At 38.9% G+C, this 12,595-nt stretch overlaps 1 protein-coding gene across 4 annotated transcripts in view; it reads right to left on the reverse strand.

Moving 5' to 3' along the window:
* Nucleotides 1-12,595, reverse strand: part of magi3a (membrane associated guanylate kinase, WW and PDZ domain containing 3a) — a 154,170-nt gene that overhangs the window by 18,506 nt on the left and 123,069 nt on the right. For all 4 annotated transcript variants that reach the window (XM_088330690.1, XM_088330689.1, XM_088330693.1 and 1 more), the window contains exons 10-12: nt 8,705-9,322; nt 6,358-6,389; nt 3,654-3,912 (exon numbers count right to left, since the gene is read on the reverse strand). In XM_088330690.1, coding sequence (XP_088186816.1) covers nt 3,654-3,912; nt 6,358-6,389; nt 8,705-9,322 — 909 coding nt within the window. The remainder of the gene's footprint in view (nt 1-3,653; nt 3,913-6,357; nt 6,390-8,704; nt 9,323-12,595) is intronic.

Raw genomic sequence — 12,595 nt, forward strand, 5'->3', positions numbered from 1 at the left:
TCTGCATTTATATAGCGCTTTTCAAGTCAATGACTTCCCAAAGCGCTTTACAGTGTGCTTCACATTTCCCAATAGCGGCCTTGTATTGCAGCCATGTAAGACGCTAACCTGCTTATTGGGGGTATTAGGGGTTCAGTGTCTTACCCAAGGACACTTCGACATGTAACACGGACAAGCAGGGATTCGAACTGGGATCCCTTGATCCCAAGACGAGCGCTCTACCTCCTGAGCTACTGCCGCCCCCAATTGCAAAATTTGGATTTTAATGAATACAGTTACCACGGTAACATTAGACCATTCCATCTTCAATCTATATCTATCTATCTATCTATCTATCTATCTATCTATCTATCTATCTATCTATCTATCTATCTATCTACCTTGGTCACATCCCTCAAGAGGGGTGACCTAAAGCAAGACAAACACATACAATAACAAAGAATAGTAAAAATAAATGTTCATAGCTTTTTAGGCATCATTTAAAGCACATGTGTCAAACAGGCGGCCCGCGGGCCAGTTCCGGCCCGCTAAGGGATTGAATCCGGCCCGCCAGACAACACTCAGAGAAGCGCAAGAGAAAAACAAGCTTCAGGTTGAAATATGTCAACTTGATGTTGTCAAAGAAAGGTGCCTCGAACAAAGGCACTGTACATGTATTTCTTTTTCTCTCTTTCTCTCTCTCTCTCGCCCTCTTTTCCACCCCTTTTCTTCCACTATCTGTCTCTGTCTCTTTCACTCTCTGTGTCTTTTTAAAACTCTTCCTTTGTTGCTCTTTGTCTCTTTCTCTCTCGGTGTCTTTTTAACCTCTTTTGCTCTAACTTCCTTTTTTCCTTTTCTCTTTCTCTCATCCTACCCTTCGCGCTTTCTTTTCTCTTTTCTCTCCTTCCTTTTTTCTATTTTTCTTTGGATTTCTTTCTTCCGCTGCCTTTCTTTCCCCCTCTCTCACGACTTCTCTTTTTATCTCTTTTGTTTCTCACGCTCTCTCCCTCTCTCTCATTCTTTGTCCCGCCCTCTCTCCTTTTCCCTCTCTCTTTCTCTTATTTCTTTATCTCTCTTTTTCTTTCTCTTTAATCTACTAGTCCGGCCCCTGACAGAATGTTTGTTCTATCGTGTGGCCCCCGAATTAAAAAGAGTTTGACACCCCTGATTTAAAGGGACAGTGTGCATTATTTGACTACTAGAAGTTGCTGTAAGGTGTTTTGCAAAAGAAAAAAGCCTAAGTAAGACTACAAACAACAGAGACTAAAAATGACAATTTTACTTCTAATTCTTTGCCCAGTAGTTTTACTGTTTTCGGGTAGCTGTAGCAGCAAGATGGCGGGCAGTTATGTAAGCTGTTATGTAAGATACATGCTAATTTCTTGATCTATGAGTATTTATTAAAGGCATGTTTACATTTAGTTCATGTATTTTTGCTTTTTGTTTAAAGCAATATTGTCTTTAAAGAATGTACTAAATAACATCCACTGTCCCTTTAAAAAATAAGTAAGACATCCTTTATAGAAGGGTTTCACCCTTTTATTTATATTTTGAAGTGGTGCATTAGTTTATTTGCTCAATTCTTCCAAAGAACAGGCGTTTTGTTGTTATTATTCAAATCATATATGTATTTGTACATTCACTACATAAAATGCCAGTGGTGCGGTCAATGTACAAGGAGGTCCTAAAAAGTACGCAATGGTATACCAGTTTTATATATTGTCACGGTAACGTGAATTTTTAGGTTAATTTTTACTTGTTTGCGTTAAGGGAATATTTTTAATGTAAAGTGGGTCAAGTTGTACAAAGCAAGCCCCAAAAATTAGTTTACTTTTTTTAAGACGAGTCAAAAACTAGGTCATGCATTTAAAAGTCCCCAGAATTGGGTCATTTCATAAGGGCAAAAAACTAAAAAATGAAAAAAACTGAAAATAGAAGATACTTTGTCTTTCCATACGACAGCGCAGAAAAAATTAATACTATTTGGAATGGTATAGAAAGGGGCAAAAAAATGATGTCAACTTTTTCTTATGGTGAAGAAAACAATAATAAAAATCATAATAATGAATTGAGAAGCAACACAAGAAATGTTGGTTGCTGACTGAGCAGTTCAACTGTAAACTTACTACACATCCTAAATGACTATTAAAAAAATCTCTTTTTACAGGACCAGAAAATACTATTTTTATCAAAAGATTACAGTATTTTGCAAACCCCCAGAAAAATAGTCTTACGTCATTTATATTTATCACACATAAGGCGTACCAGACTATAAGGTGCATTAAATTGCGGTTAAAGTAAAAGCTACAGAGTTAAACTGTTAGGCCCTTTATACAATTACACTATATAATAGTGCAATAACCAGTCTATAAGTATAAGATAAGTAAAATCGCAAAACATTGTTTTCAAAAGAAATTGAACCCAAATCACACTTTACCACTAGACCTTTAGTTCTATATATAAGATACGGAAAGGCATTATAGCTTCTCATTATGACACGGTTTTTCACACTAACTATGCCACTGATTTGCATAGTGCATTCTGATAGGTTGGACAGTCTCTCTACTGTGCATCAATAACCACTCGGTATAATGTGTATACGTACATAAAAGGGCTTGTATAGTATTTTGTTGAAACACTGTCCATTTCTGTCTTTCGCAATATTGTTAAGCTCTAATGCCTTTTCTTTTATCATCTGTCCAATTCTACTGCATACAGTGTATTATGATTTTGGGCCAGCAATGACTGTCGCTCAAATACGGAAGTATACCGTAAAGTCTCAGAGATATTTTTTTTATACAAAAGCAATAATACATTTCTACTACCTACCTACCTTGGTCATATCCCTCGAGAGGGGTGACCGACAGCAAGACAAAGACATACAAAAACAAAAAAGAAAAAGGAAAAAGTAGCAAAAAACTAAAAATTTGACCATGGCCAACCCAAATGCCCGAACACCCAAACAAGTTAAGCACCTCGGCACCCGTCGGTCATGCTTTCGTCCCTCCGGATGAAACGGGACACAAGAAATCGGCCATGTCACTCGGGTCAGGGTGACACAACACACTGTTCTGTTCAAGAGCAGGGCCTGACAGCTTTCACTGGTTTACCCCTGCCGCATCATAGAGGTGCCCTGCCCATCCCTTAGAACATGTATAAACATCCCACTATCCTTTTACAACACCTCTGCACTCATTCCTATCACCAACAAGAGCTATAGCTTCCACTATATTTAGACCTCTTTCCAATACATTTAATATTGATAAATTTAGAAAATGATTATGCTCTAAAATACCTACAATAAAATATCTAAACCTATAAGGGACAGTTCAGATAAGGGGTCTCCAATGTAGTGTCCCCAAAGCACAACTGGGGTGCCCCCAGACCTGTTCATAAAATAGCTCACCAGTGCTGGGTCATTGTGATTTTCTAGTACAAGAAATTGTAGTGCTTGGCTAAGTCTATTTAGCCCGGCTTCCATTATTGACTAGAAAATAACATAGTCTCAACATAGTAATAACAAGATAAGTTGTTATTCTAGAAACGCATATCAAACTGGGCGCCCTTTGCGCTAATTAGTAACAAAAAGTAGCTCTTAGCCTGAAAAAAATGGACATCCCTGATTTAGATGATAAAAAACTATTTGTTGACAAAAAAAATGATGGTACACGTACGCTGACTGTCCAGCATCGCCTTAGACTTGATGTAGAGTTCGGAAGCATCGGGTTTAGGAGACGTAGACTGCGTAGAGTTGGTCATTGGACTGGGAGGCAATTCCGCATTGCCGAGCATTTCGGGGCTGTCGTTTCTCTCCAGCCTCTGCAAGTGTGCGACTGGGGTCGGGTTAGTGTGGTGAGGTGTCGGTTGAGGGGCAGGTTGATACGTAGGTTGGGGTGCATGGTGGGGAGCAGGCTGAGATGTTGGTGCTGTGCACTGGAACAGAGGAATCACATAGGAATGTTGACAATAGCAAGAACACATGTTCTTAGATGATGTAGGTTGCATTCGTGCATCTTTCGCGCAGGTTCCAATTTTGCAAGGAATCAATACATCGGTATTTGATAGCCCGTGCTGCTACAGCAGCATGCCGCTTTAAGAGTGCAGCATAGGGAGTCAACACAAGAACAAATGGTGTTTGCCACAAAACAGCATACTTTTTAGAAATGTGAGCCTGCAAGCGAATCACTGGCTGGAAAATGCAGCAGAAGCTGATGCTTAATGCAAGGGCTTCGTTTTAGCATGGACAAAGGGGACGCGTCCCCACCGTTATTGAGCAATCATTGTTCAGGGTTTTTACCCTTTTTTGCCATGGGAAATTCAAGCGCTTTTTAAGGACTTACAAAGCCAATTTTCCAATTTATCGAGGATTGTTAAAAGAAATCCGGTGTGAATCATATATTTTGCAGAGCCACAAATAGATCTGCGATTTAAATATGCAATTTTAAATCTTGCATGAGCACTTATCTTGTGTAAATTAAAAAATCTATTAGTTTCTGAGACTACTGTAAATTCCGGACTATAAGCCGCTACTTTTTTCCCTAACTTTCAACCCTGCGGATTATTCAGTGATGCGGCCAATTTATGTAATTTTTCTAACGGCCGCTAGCGGCGCTCGAGTGTTGCTACCATTAACTGCCCTGTCAAAGCTATATTATTATTATTAAAGCTTTGAAAACTCTCTCGGTGTACCGTCTTTCTATGTAAACATGTGTAACCCATGTATAATATGTATTTGCAACTGTATATTTTTGTGATGTATTTATTTTTATCTATTTTAGACACTTATTCTCATATGTTTTGCACGGATGAACGAAAAATGAGGGGCGGAACAAACGTGGGGTGCCGAGTTTAAGTGGGGACCGCTAAAGGTGAGGGACAGACAAGGAAAGAAGAGGGGGTAAAAAGTTGGTTAAAGAAAAAGGAGTTGCGTGAGTAAATGTGTTCATCTGATATATTTTTCCCACCCTTACCTTTCGAAATATACACTTTTTTCCTTGGATTACTTTCAACGGGACCTGGACTCTGCAGGTCTGCATCAAACCTTAAATACCGGTATCATTTTCCGTTCTTTTTGCCGGCTGTGATTTTTTGACTGTGGACTTTAATGAGAGGACATTTAGTTTCAATCGCGGGACTTAAAGTCGGGTTTGGGTTATTTTTGTGTTTGTGTTACATGTTTAAATGTGGGCGCATGCGGCTTATATACAGGTGCGGGTTGTGTATGTACAAAATCGGTTTTCCTCTTAAAATGTGGTGGGTGCGGCTTGTAATCAGGTGCGCTCTATAGTCCGGAAATCGGTAATCTCTCCCCACATATGTGTTGAGTAAAAAGGATATTATGTATCTTAATTCTTTGCATGGCCCGTAAAAATGTCCATAGATGATACGCCATCCTTGCACTGATATACATTTCATAGTGCCCTGTGTAGGTGTAGCATAAACCAGTCCTCTTGAGCGCGACACATAGGGCATGACGCTTCATAGGACAATGTCATGCAAACTAATGCCAGCTGCCATTAGTCAGCAACGATTTCAAGCCTTTATAAGCACTTCAGCCAAAGTGAAATCACTTTTCAATCAGTGAAAACCCAAAATTAAAATTAAAATTTGGTTTTCTAGCACCAGAATGAACCCTGATTGTTATGTCCCCACCAATAACTTGTGAAGATTAATTGAACGACATTGTTTCCCAAGCAGTGTGGGAAGAATCCTGCTATAACGTGAACACATATGACCAACGAGTCTGGCTAAGCATTTCCTATATTTCACAAAATACTTATGATTGGTTGCTTGGTCAGCTTATATGCGTATATTTGGTTATGTGTCACTAGTAGCAAGCTATTCATCTGTCAGTATTGTTGTGTGTTATTGAGTAAATATTGACACGGTTTAATTCTATGGATTGTCCTTAATGTGACAGAGACATTTTTGCGAAAATTCAAAAAAATTGAGGACGGCCAGAGGACATACTGGTGAGTTACGCCGACTTTATAGTTTTCGGGTATCTCGTTTCAGCCTGATCAAAGAGTATATTTGAAATCCCAAGATTTTAAGCTTAACAATGCTATTGGCCTGACGTATTTCAGTGACTGGTGACATCTACGGACACGTATTTGTTCATTAAAATTCGGCGGCCCGTCAGAATGTTAAGGGGTTAAGGTACCTTATATTATTTAAAACTCTTTCTGTGTACTGTCTTTATTGGTAAAGATCTCATGTTTCAAAGTGGGCACATGAGGTTTATAGTCAGGTGCGGCTTATACATGTACAGATTTTTTTTTTTCTTCTTTAAAATTGTACTGGGCTTAAAATCAGGTGCGCCTTGTAGTCCGAATGTAAGCGTGTGGCGATCACACTCATTCGTGTGTTTTCACTTACCGGTTTCAGTGATTTCACAGGTGATGTCTGACCTACAAGTAAAAAGGAAATAGGTCAACACTTTTGTTGATTGCAGTAAATATACAGGGTATACATAATTATATATATTTTTAAAATTGACCTTGGCTCCATAAAGAGGATGTTAAATATCTACAAGCACATACTGAAATGATACTGGAGGTCAACCGCAGGAACACAACAACCCAGGTAAGCTACAGCAAAAATATACATTGAAAAACAAAAAGAGTGTTTTGAAAATACTGTATGATTTTTAGCATTTACTTTGTAATTTGATTTATTATATCAGGGGTGGGCAAACCCATGAGTGATGGTCAGCATTGGGTTAAATATTTGATAAAAGGGCCAAACGGAAAAATCTATGAACAAAGAAACATGCCGACATGTACATTTACCACATTTAAGTTTGATACTTATTTTTCGTCAATAAATCGACCATTTAATCAAATTGTTTTTGAAACACACCGAATCAAAGCACTGTAATATATTACGTTTTTTTTAAACCGAAAGTTTGCATTAAAAAACTCAAAATGCAATAGAGGCAGCTAAGAAGTGTTTTTGAGGGGGGTGAAAAATATATTAATAATTAAAATGAATACATGTTAAAAAATAGCAAGTAAAGTAACATTTAGCCAGCTACATGAATGTTGGGGACACTGGGGACAATAATTGTATACATGCTGACATTATAGTTTTAACATTTTTGTGGGCTAGCCAAATGAAAAACCCAGCAAGTCACAGTTTGTGTTTGTATTATATCTACACTACTGTTCAAAAATTTGGGGTCAACAAGACAATTTTGAGTTTTCCATGAAAAAAGTCACACTTTTTAATCAAATGAGCTGGACAACGGTTTTGCTCTTCTGCCCAAATAAATCCCTTCTTTTTGTTGGACAGTCTCAGATATGGCTTTTTCTTTGCCACTCTGCCTTGAAGGCCAGCATCTTGAGGTTACCTGTTCACTGTAGATGTTGACACTGGTGTTTTCCAGGTTCTAGGTCACCAAGCCGTTAGTTGAGGACCTCTAAGGCATCTATTTCGCAAACTAGAAACTCTTATGTTCTTGTCTGGAGTACTGTACTGTAATGCACTACTCTCCGGTCTCCCAAAGTCCAAAATAAGGAGCCTTCAACTGGTACAAAATTCTGCAGCGAGGCTTTTAACTAAGACAAGAAAGTTTGATCACATTACGCTGATTTTAGCTAACCTGCATTGGCTCCCTGTTAGCTTAAGATGTGATTTTAAGGTTCTGTTGGTAGTATAAGAAATCATGCATGGACTCGCTCCCTCATATCTTTTAGATCTAATTTCCCCCCTACATTCCGGCCCGGGTCCTTCGCTCTGAAAATGCTGTTCTACTAGTGATCCCAAAAGCCAAGAAGATATCCGCAGGTTCGAGAGCGTTCTCCATTCGGGCCCCAGTGCTGTGGAATGGTCTTCCCCGAGATTCAATCTGCAACCTCAGTGGAAATATGGGAATCTAAGCTTAAAACACATTCTATAGCATATGAATAACCCAGATTTTATGTTGACAATATCTGTGTATTATTTGCCCTCATGTAGGTTTTAGATCAGGAGAAGATGTCATAATAGTCTGTGGTTTTCAATAATTAGTGGTCTGTGCAGCCCTTTGAGACTCTTTGTGATTAAGGGCTATAAAAATAAACATGACTTGACTTGTCATCTTGCTGGGTTGGGCCTCCCACTTCTCTTTTTACTCTATGTAATCTGTGATGTTCTCTAAAGGGTGTAGTACAGTAGTTTCTTGGCACAGACGTTTGAGTTTTTACATGAAACTTCTCTTTTTCATGCCATTCCAAAAATGTGATGCTCCAGATACTCGACCAGCTCAAAGGCAGGTCAGTTTTAAAACTTCTTGAACCTTCTTGTGCTAACATTGCATTTCTAATCATCCATTAGCCTTCTTATGGAATTAGCAAAAACAATGTACTATAAGAACACTGGAGTGCTGCTTGCTGTAAACGAGCCTTTATATACTGATGTAGATAATGCATTATTAACAGACATTTGGAGCTAAAATTGTGTGTATTTCTGATGTTGTCCTCATTGAAAAAAAAACAGTGCTTTATCGAAAAAAGGGGATATTTCTTAGTGACCCAAAACCTTTAATCGTAAGTGTATGACAACTGTTCATGGTATTTGGTTTAAAGTGGGAAAATACATTGGTCCGTCAATGGACTTGTCTGAGTTATGCCATTCTGCTATTTTGTTGCCCTTTTTTTGTGTGTGTGAGACATTAAAGGACAAGAGACTGTATTCTAACGTTGGTGGTGGTCATGTTTTGCTTTTCCCCACCTATTCAACTCACCTCCACGCAGTACAAGCACGTTGACCTCACTACCCACAGGCAAATCCTTGAGGATATCCACAACCTGCGAATGGTTCAACGTCTGTACGTTCTGTCTGTTTATCTCTTTGATGACATCGCCCTTTAACAAGCCACGGCACCACTGTGCATCGAGAATCATCTTCACCTTTTGCCCCAGGGGGCAATCGGCAATAGCAAAGCCGAAGCCTCCGGGGCCTTTCAACAAAGACACGCTTATGAGCTCTGGCTGAAGAAAGGTGGCATCTGGGCCATCTTGGTTGTGGCTGTGTGAAGGGTGGTGATGTTGGTGGTGATGGTGCTGGTGGTTATGGTGGTGACGCCCGCCGTTGGTCATGGGTGGTACTGCAGCAGTCTGCCGGTGAATTGTTCCTCCTTCCTGGACTTTGTGGAGGGGGTCGTGGGGCTTGGAAGCAGTGGGAGAAGAGCACATGTCTTTGAGCACATCTTCACCACTGCCAGGATCCTCAGGGAGCGGGTAGCCCCGGCAAAGGACCATGTCCACATATTGGCCGATGGGGATGGATTGGAACATCTGTACCACATCGGCATGCGTCTTCCCCAGCACGCATGTCCTATTGATGTCAACAATCACGTCACCTGCAAGAGCCCAGGATGGCAGTTTCAATGCAATGGAAAAAAAAATCTCAAAGAGATCACAATCATTTACAGTTGTACGTCTTTATATACGGGCACCTCTAAACACAAGAATTTCGGTATGAGTTTTATTTGCAACAAAAATCTTGCTCGTTATACGAAGGAAACGCCAGTTCATGAACAGTCCCAGAGGCTGCTCATCTCTCGTGACTGCTCATTGCCAGCATCAGCTCATCCAGTTTGCTTATGCAAACTACTACAGGCAAAAAAATGTGCTGGAAATTCTTTGTGTGTATGTTCATTTTAAGTTGACTTAAATTTTAAGTCTACAGTAAGTTCTTACACAATATTAACAGTCTCTCCATCTCCAGGATTCGTACAGAGCGCCGGTCTCCTGGTGATCCCAAGAGCCAAGAAGTGTTCCGCTGGTTCGAGAGCGTTCTCCATCCGGGCACCGGTGTTGTGGAATGCTCTTCCCCCTGATATCCGATCTGCAGCCTCGGTGGAAATGTTTAAATCTAGGCTTAAAACTCACTTCTACTCTATAGCATACGAGTAACCTAATCTTCTTATATGTAATAACTTGTGAAGCCCTTAGAGACTAATTGTGATTAAGGGCTATACAAATAAAAATGACTTGACTTGACTTGACTACACCTTTTTCCTGGCCTAATTCAAACACTTTTTATGGACTTTTAAAATCAATTTTTCACTCTTGCTTCCATCTTGCACATACTTTGTGCTTATTTGAGATGTTAGAATCTTTTTCTGTCAGTGGGCTGGTATAAAGGGACATTCATTTTGCCATTTTGCCTCAACAATGCTCGCACAGCTTCATTACATAACACTTGTTTACGTACACGGAAAGGGGTTTATAGGTGGTGATATATAGAGTTCAATGTGAAAGACCAAAAAAGTACTATATGTATATAAAAAAAATAAAAAATAATAAATATATATATATATATATACTGGACTGTCTCGGAAAATTAGAATATTGTGATAAAGTTCTTTATTTTCTGTAATGCAATTAAAAAAACAAAAATGTCATACATTCTGGATTCATTACACATCAACTGAACTATTTCAAGCCTTTTATTATTTGAATATTGCTGAATTTGGCTTACAGCTTAAGAAAACTCAAAAATCCTATCTCAAAATATTAGAATATCATGAAAAAGTATACAAGTAGGCTATTTAACTAATCACCTGAATCATCTAATTAACTCGAAACACCTTGCGAGGGTTTCCTGAGCCTTAAAAACACTCAGCTTGGTTCAGTAAACTAAATCACAAGTATGGGGAAGACTGCTGATCTGTCTGCTGTCCAGAGGACCATCATTGATACCCTCCATCAGGAGGGTAAGACACAAAAAGAAATTTCTCAAAGAGCAGGCTGTTCACAGAGTGCAGTTTCAAAGCATATCCACAAAAAGTCTGTTGGAAGGGGAAAATGTGGCCGGAAACGCTGCACAACCAAGAGAGATGACCGCAGCCTTAACAAAATTGTGAATAAGAGCCACTTCCAGAATTTGGGGGAGCTTCAAAGACAGTGGGCTGAAGCTGGAGTCCAGGAATCAAAAGCCACAGTTCACAGACGTGTCCGGGAAATGGGCTACAATAGCCGTATTCCCATGGTCAAGCCACTTCTGAACTCAAGACAACGGAAGAAGCGTCTGACTTGGGCTATGGAGAAGAAGCACTGGACAGTTGCAGAGTGGTCCAAAGTCCTCTTTTCAGACGAAAGCAAGTTTTGCATTTCATTTGGAAGTCAAGGCGCCAGAGTCTGGAGAAAGGCTGGAGAGGAGCAAAATCCAAGTTGCTTGAAATCCAGTGTGAAGTTCCCACAATCAGCAATGGTTTGGGGAGCCATGTCAGCTGCTGGTGTTGGTCCACTGTGTTTCATCAAGTCCAGAGTAAATGCAACTGTGTACCAAGAGATTTTAGAGCACTACATGCTTCCATCTGCTGAAAAGCTCTATGGAGATGAGGATTTCATTTTCCAGCATGATCTGGCACCTGCCCACAGTGCCAAAACCACCAGTAACTGGTGCACTGACCATGGCATCACTGTCCTTGATTGGCCTGCTAATTCCCCTGACCTGAACCCCATTGAGAATTTGTGGGGTATAGTTAAGAAGAAGATGAAAGACACCAGACCTACAAATGCAAATGAGCTGAAGGTCGCTATCGAAGCATCCTGGGCATCAATAACACCTCAGCAATGCCACAGGCTGATTGCCTCCATGCCACGCCGGATTGATGCAGTAATCCGTGCAAAAGGATTCCCAACCAAGTACTGAGTGCATCAATGGACATTTTCAAATGTTTGATTTAGTTTTGCTGTTATAAAATTATTTTTTTACTTGGTCTGAGGAAGTATTCTAATATTTTGAGATAGGATTTTTTTGTTTTTTTCAGCTGTAAGCCAAAATCAGCAATATTCAAATAATAAAAGGCTTGAAATAGTTCAGTTGATGTGTAATGAATCCAGAATGTATGACATTTTTGTTTTTTTAATTGCATTACAGAAAATAAAGAACTTTATCACAATATTCTAATTTTCTGAGACAGTCCAGTATATATCTGGACTCATTTTGATTACATTGATGGCTCTAAAGCAGACTGCAGAGCTTTTGCTTTTTATTAAACATATTTTTTATTTATATTTAAGTGCTTTTCAATTGGTTAAAATAGAATTGTAATTAGTCATTTTTTGTATATTATCGTTTGTTTATAGCACTGAAAAGGTAATATCTTCAATTTATATTTGTTTGTTTTGACTTTTCAGGAATTCTTTGTCGTTGTTTGACTTTAAATCTGTAAAAAAAAAATTCAAAAAATTGTTTTGTATTTTACAATTTAGTTTTTGTTGACATGTAAATATTTATATGTTTTTTTAGGGATACTGTTTTTACATTGAAATTGAATCAAAATTAATACATACAAATTTTGACTATAGTTACAAAACTACACTAAACGCAAAATCTTTTACCCAGACTAAGAGATTTTAATATGTCACAAAAGCAGAGGACGTAACATCGTGCCATAGAGTTGTTTTTGAACCAGAAATATGCAAGCAAGGGATTCATAAACCATGAAAAAACTAAAAGTTTATTTTTGTATTTCAATTTGCAAATAATGTATGAAAGGATGTTTTATTACTAAAACCTTAAAAAAAAAAACATCTCCTCTCAGTGAGCCGAGTCGAAAGAGTTTTTTTTTTTTTTTTAAACAACGAGGAATCCAATCACTAGTCGGATGCACCTTGTCCTC

Source organism: Urocampus carinirostris, chromosome 3 (genome assembly GCF_059441175.1).
Source record: "Urocampus carinirostris isolate Australia breed hairy pipefish chromosome 3, RoL_Ucar_1.0, whole genome shotgun sequence".
Taxonomy (NCBI): domain Eukaryota; kingdom Metazoa; phylum Chordata; class Actinopteri; order Syngnathiformes; family Syngnathidae; genus Urocampus; species Urocampus carinirostris.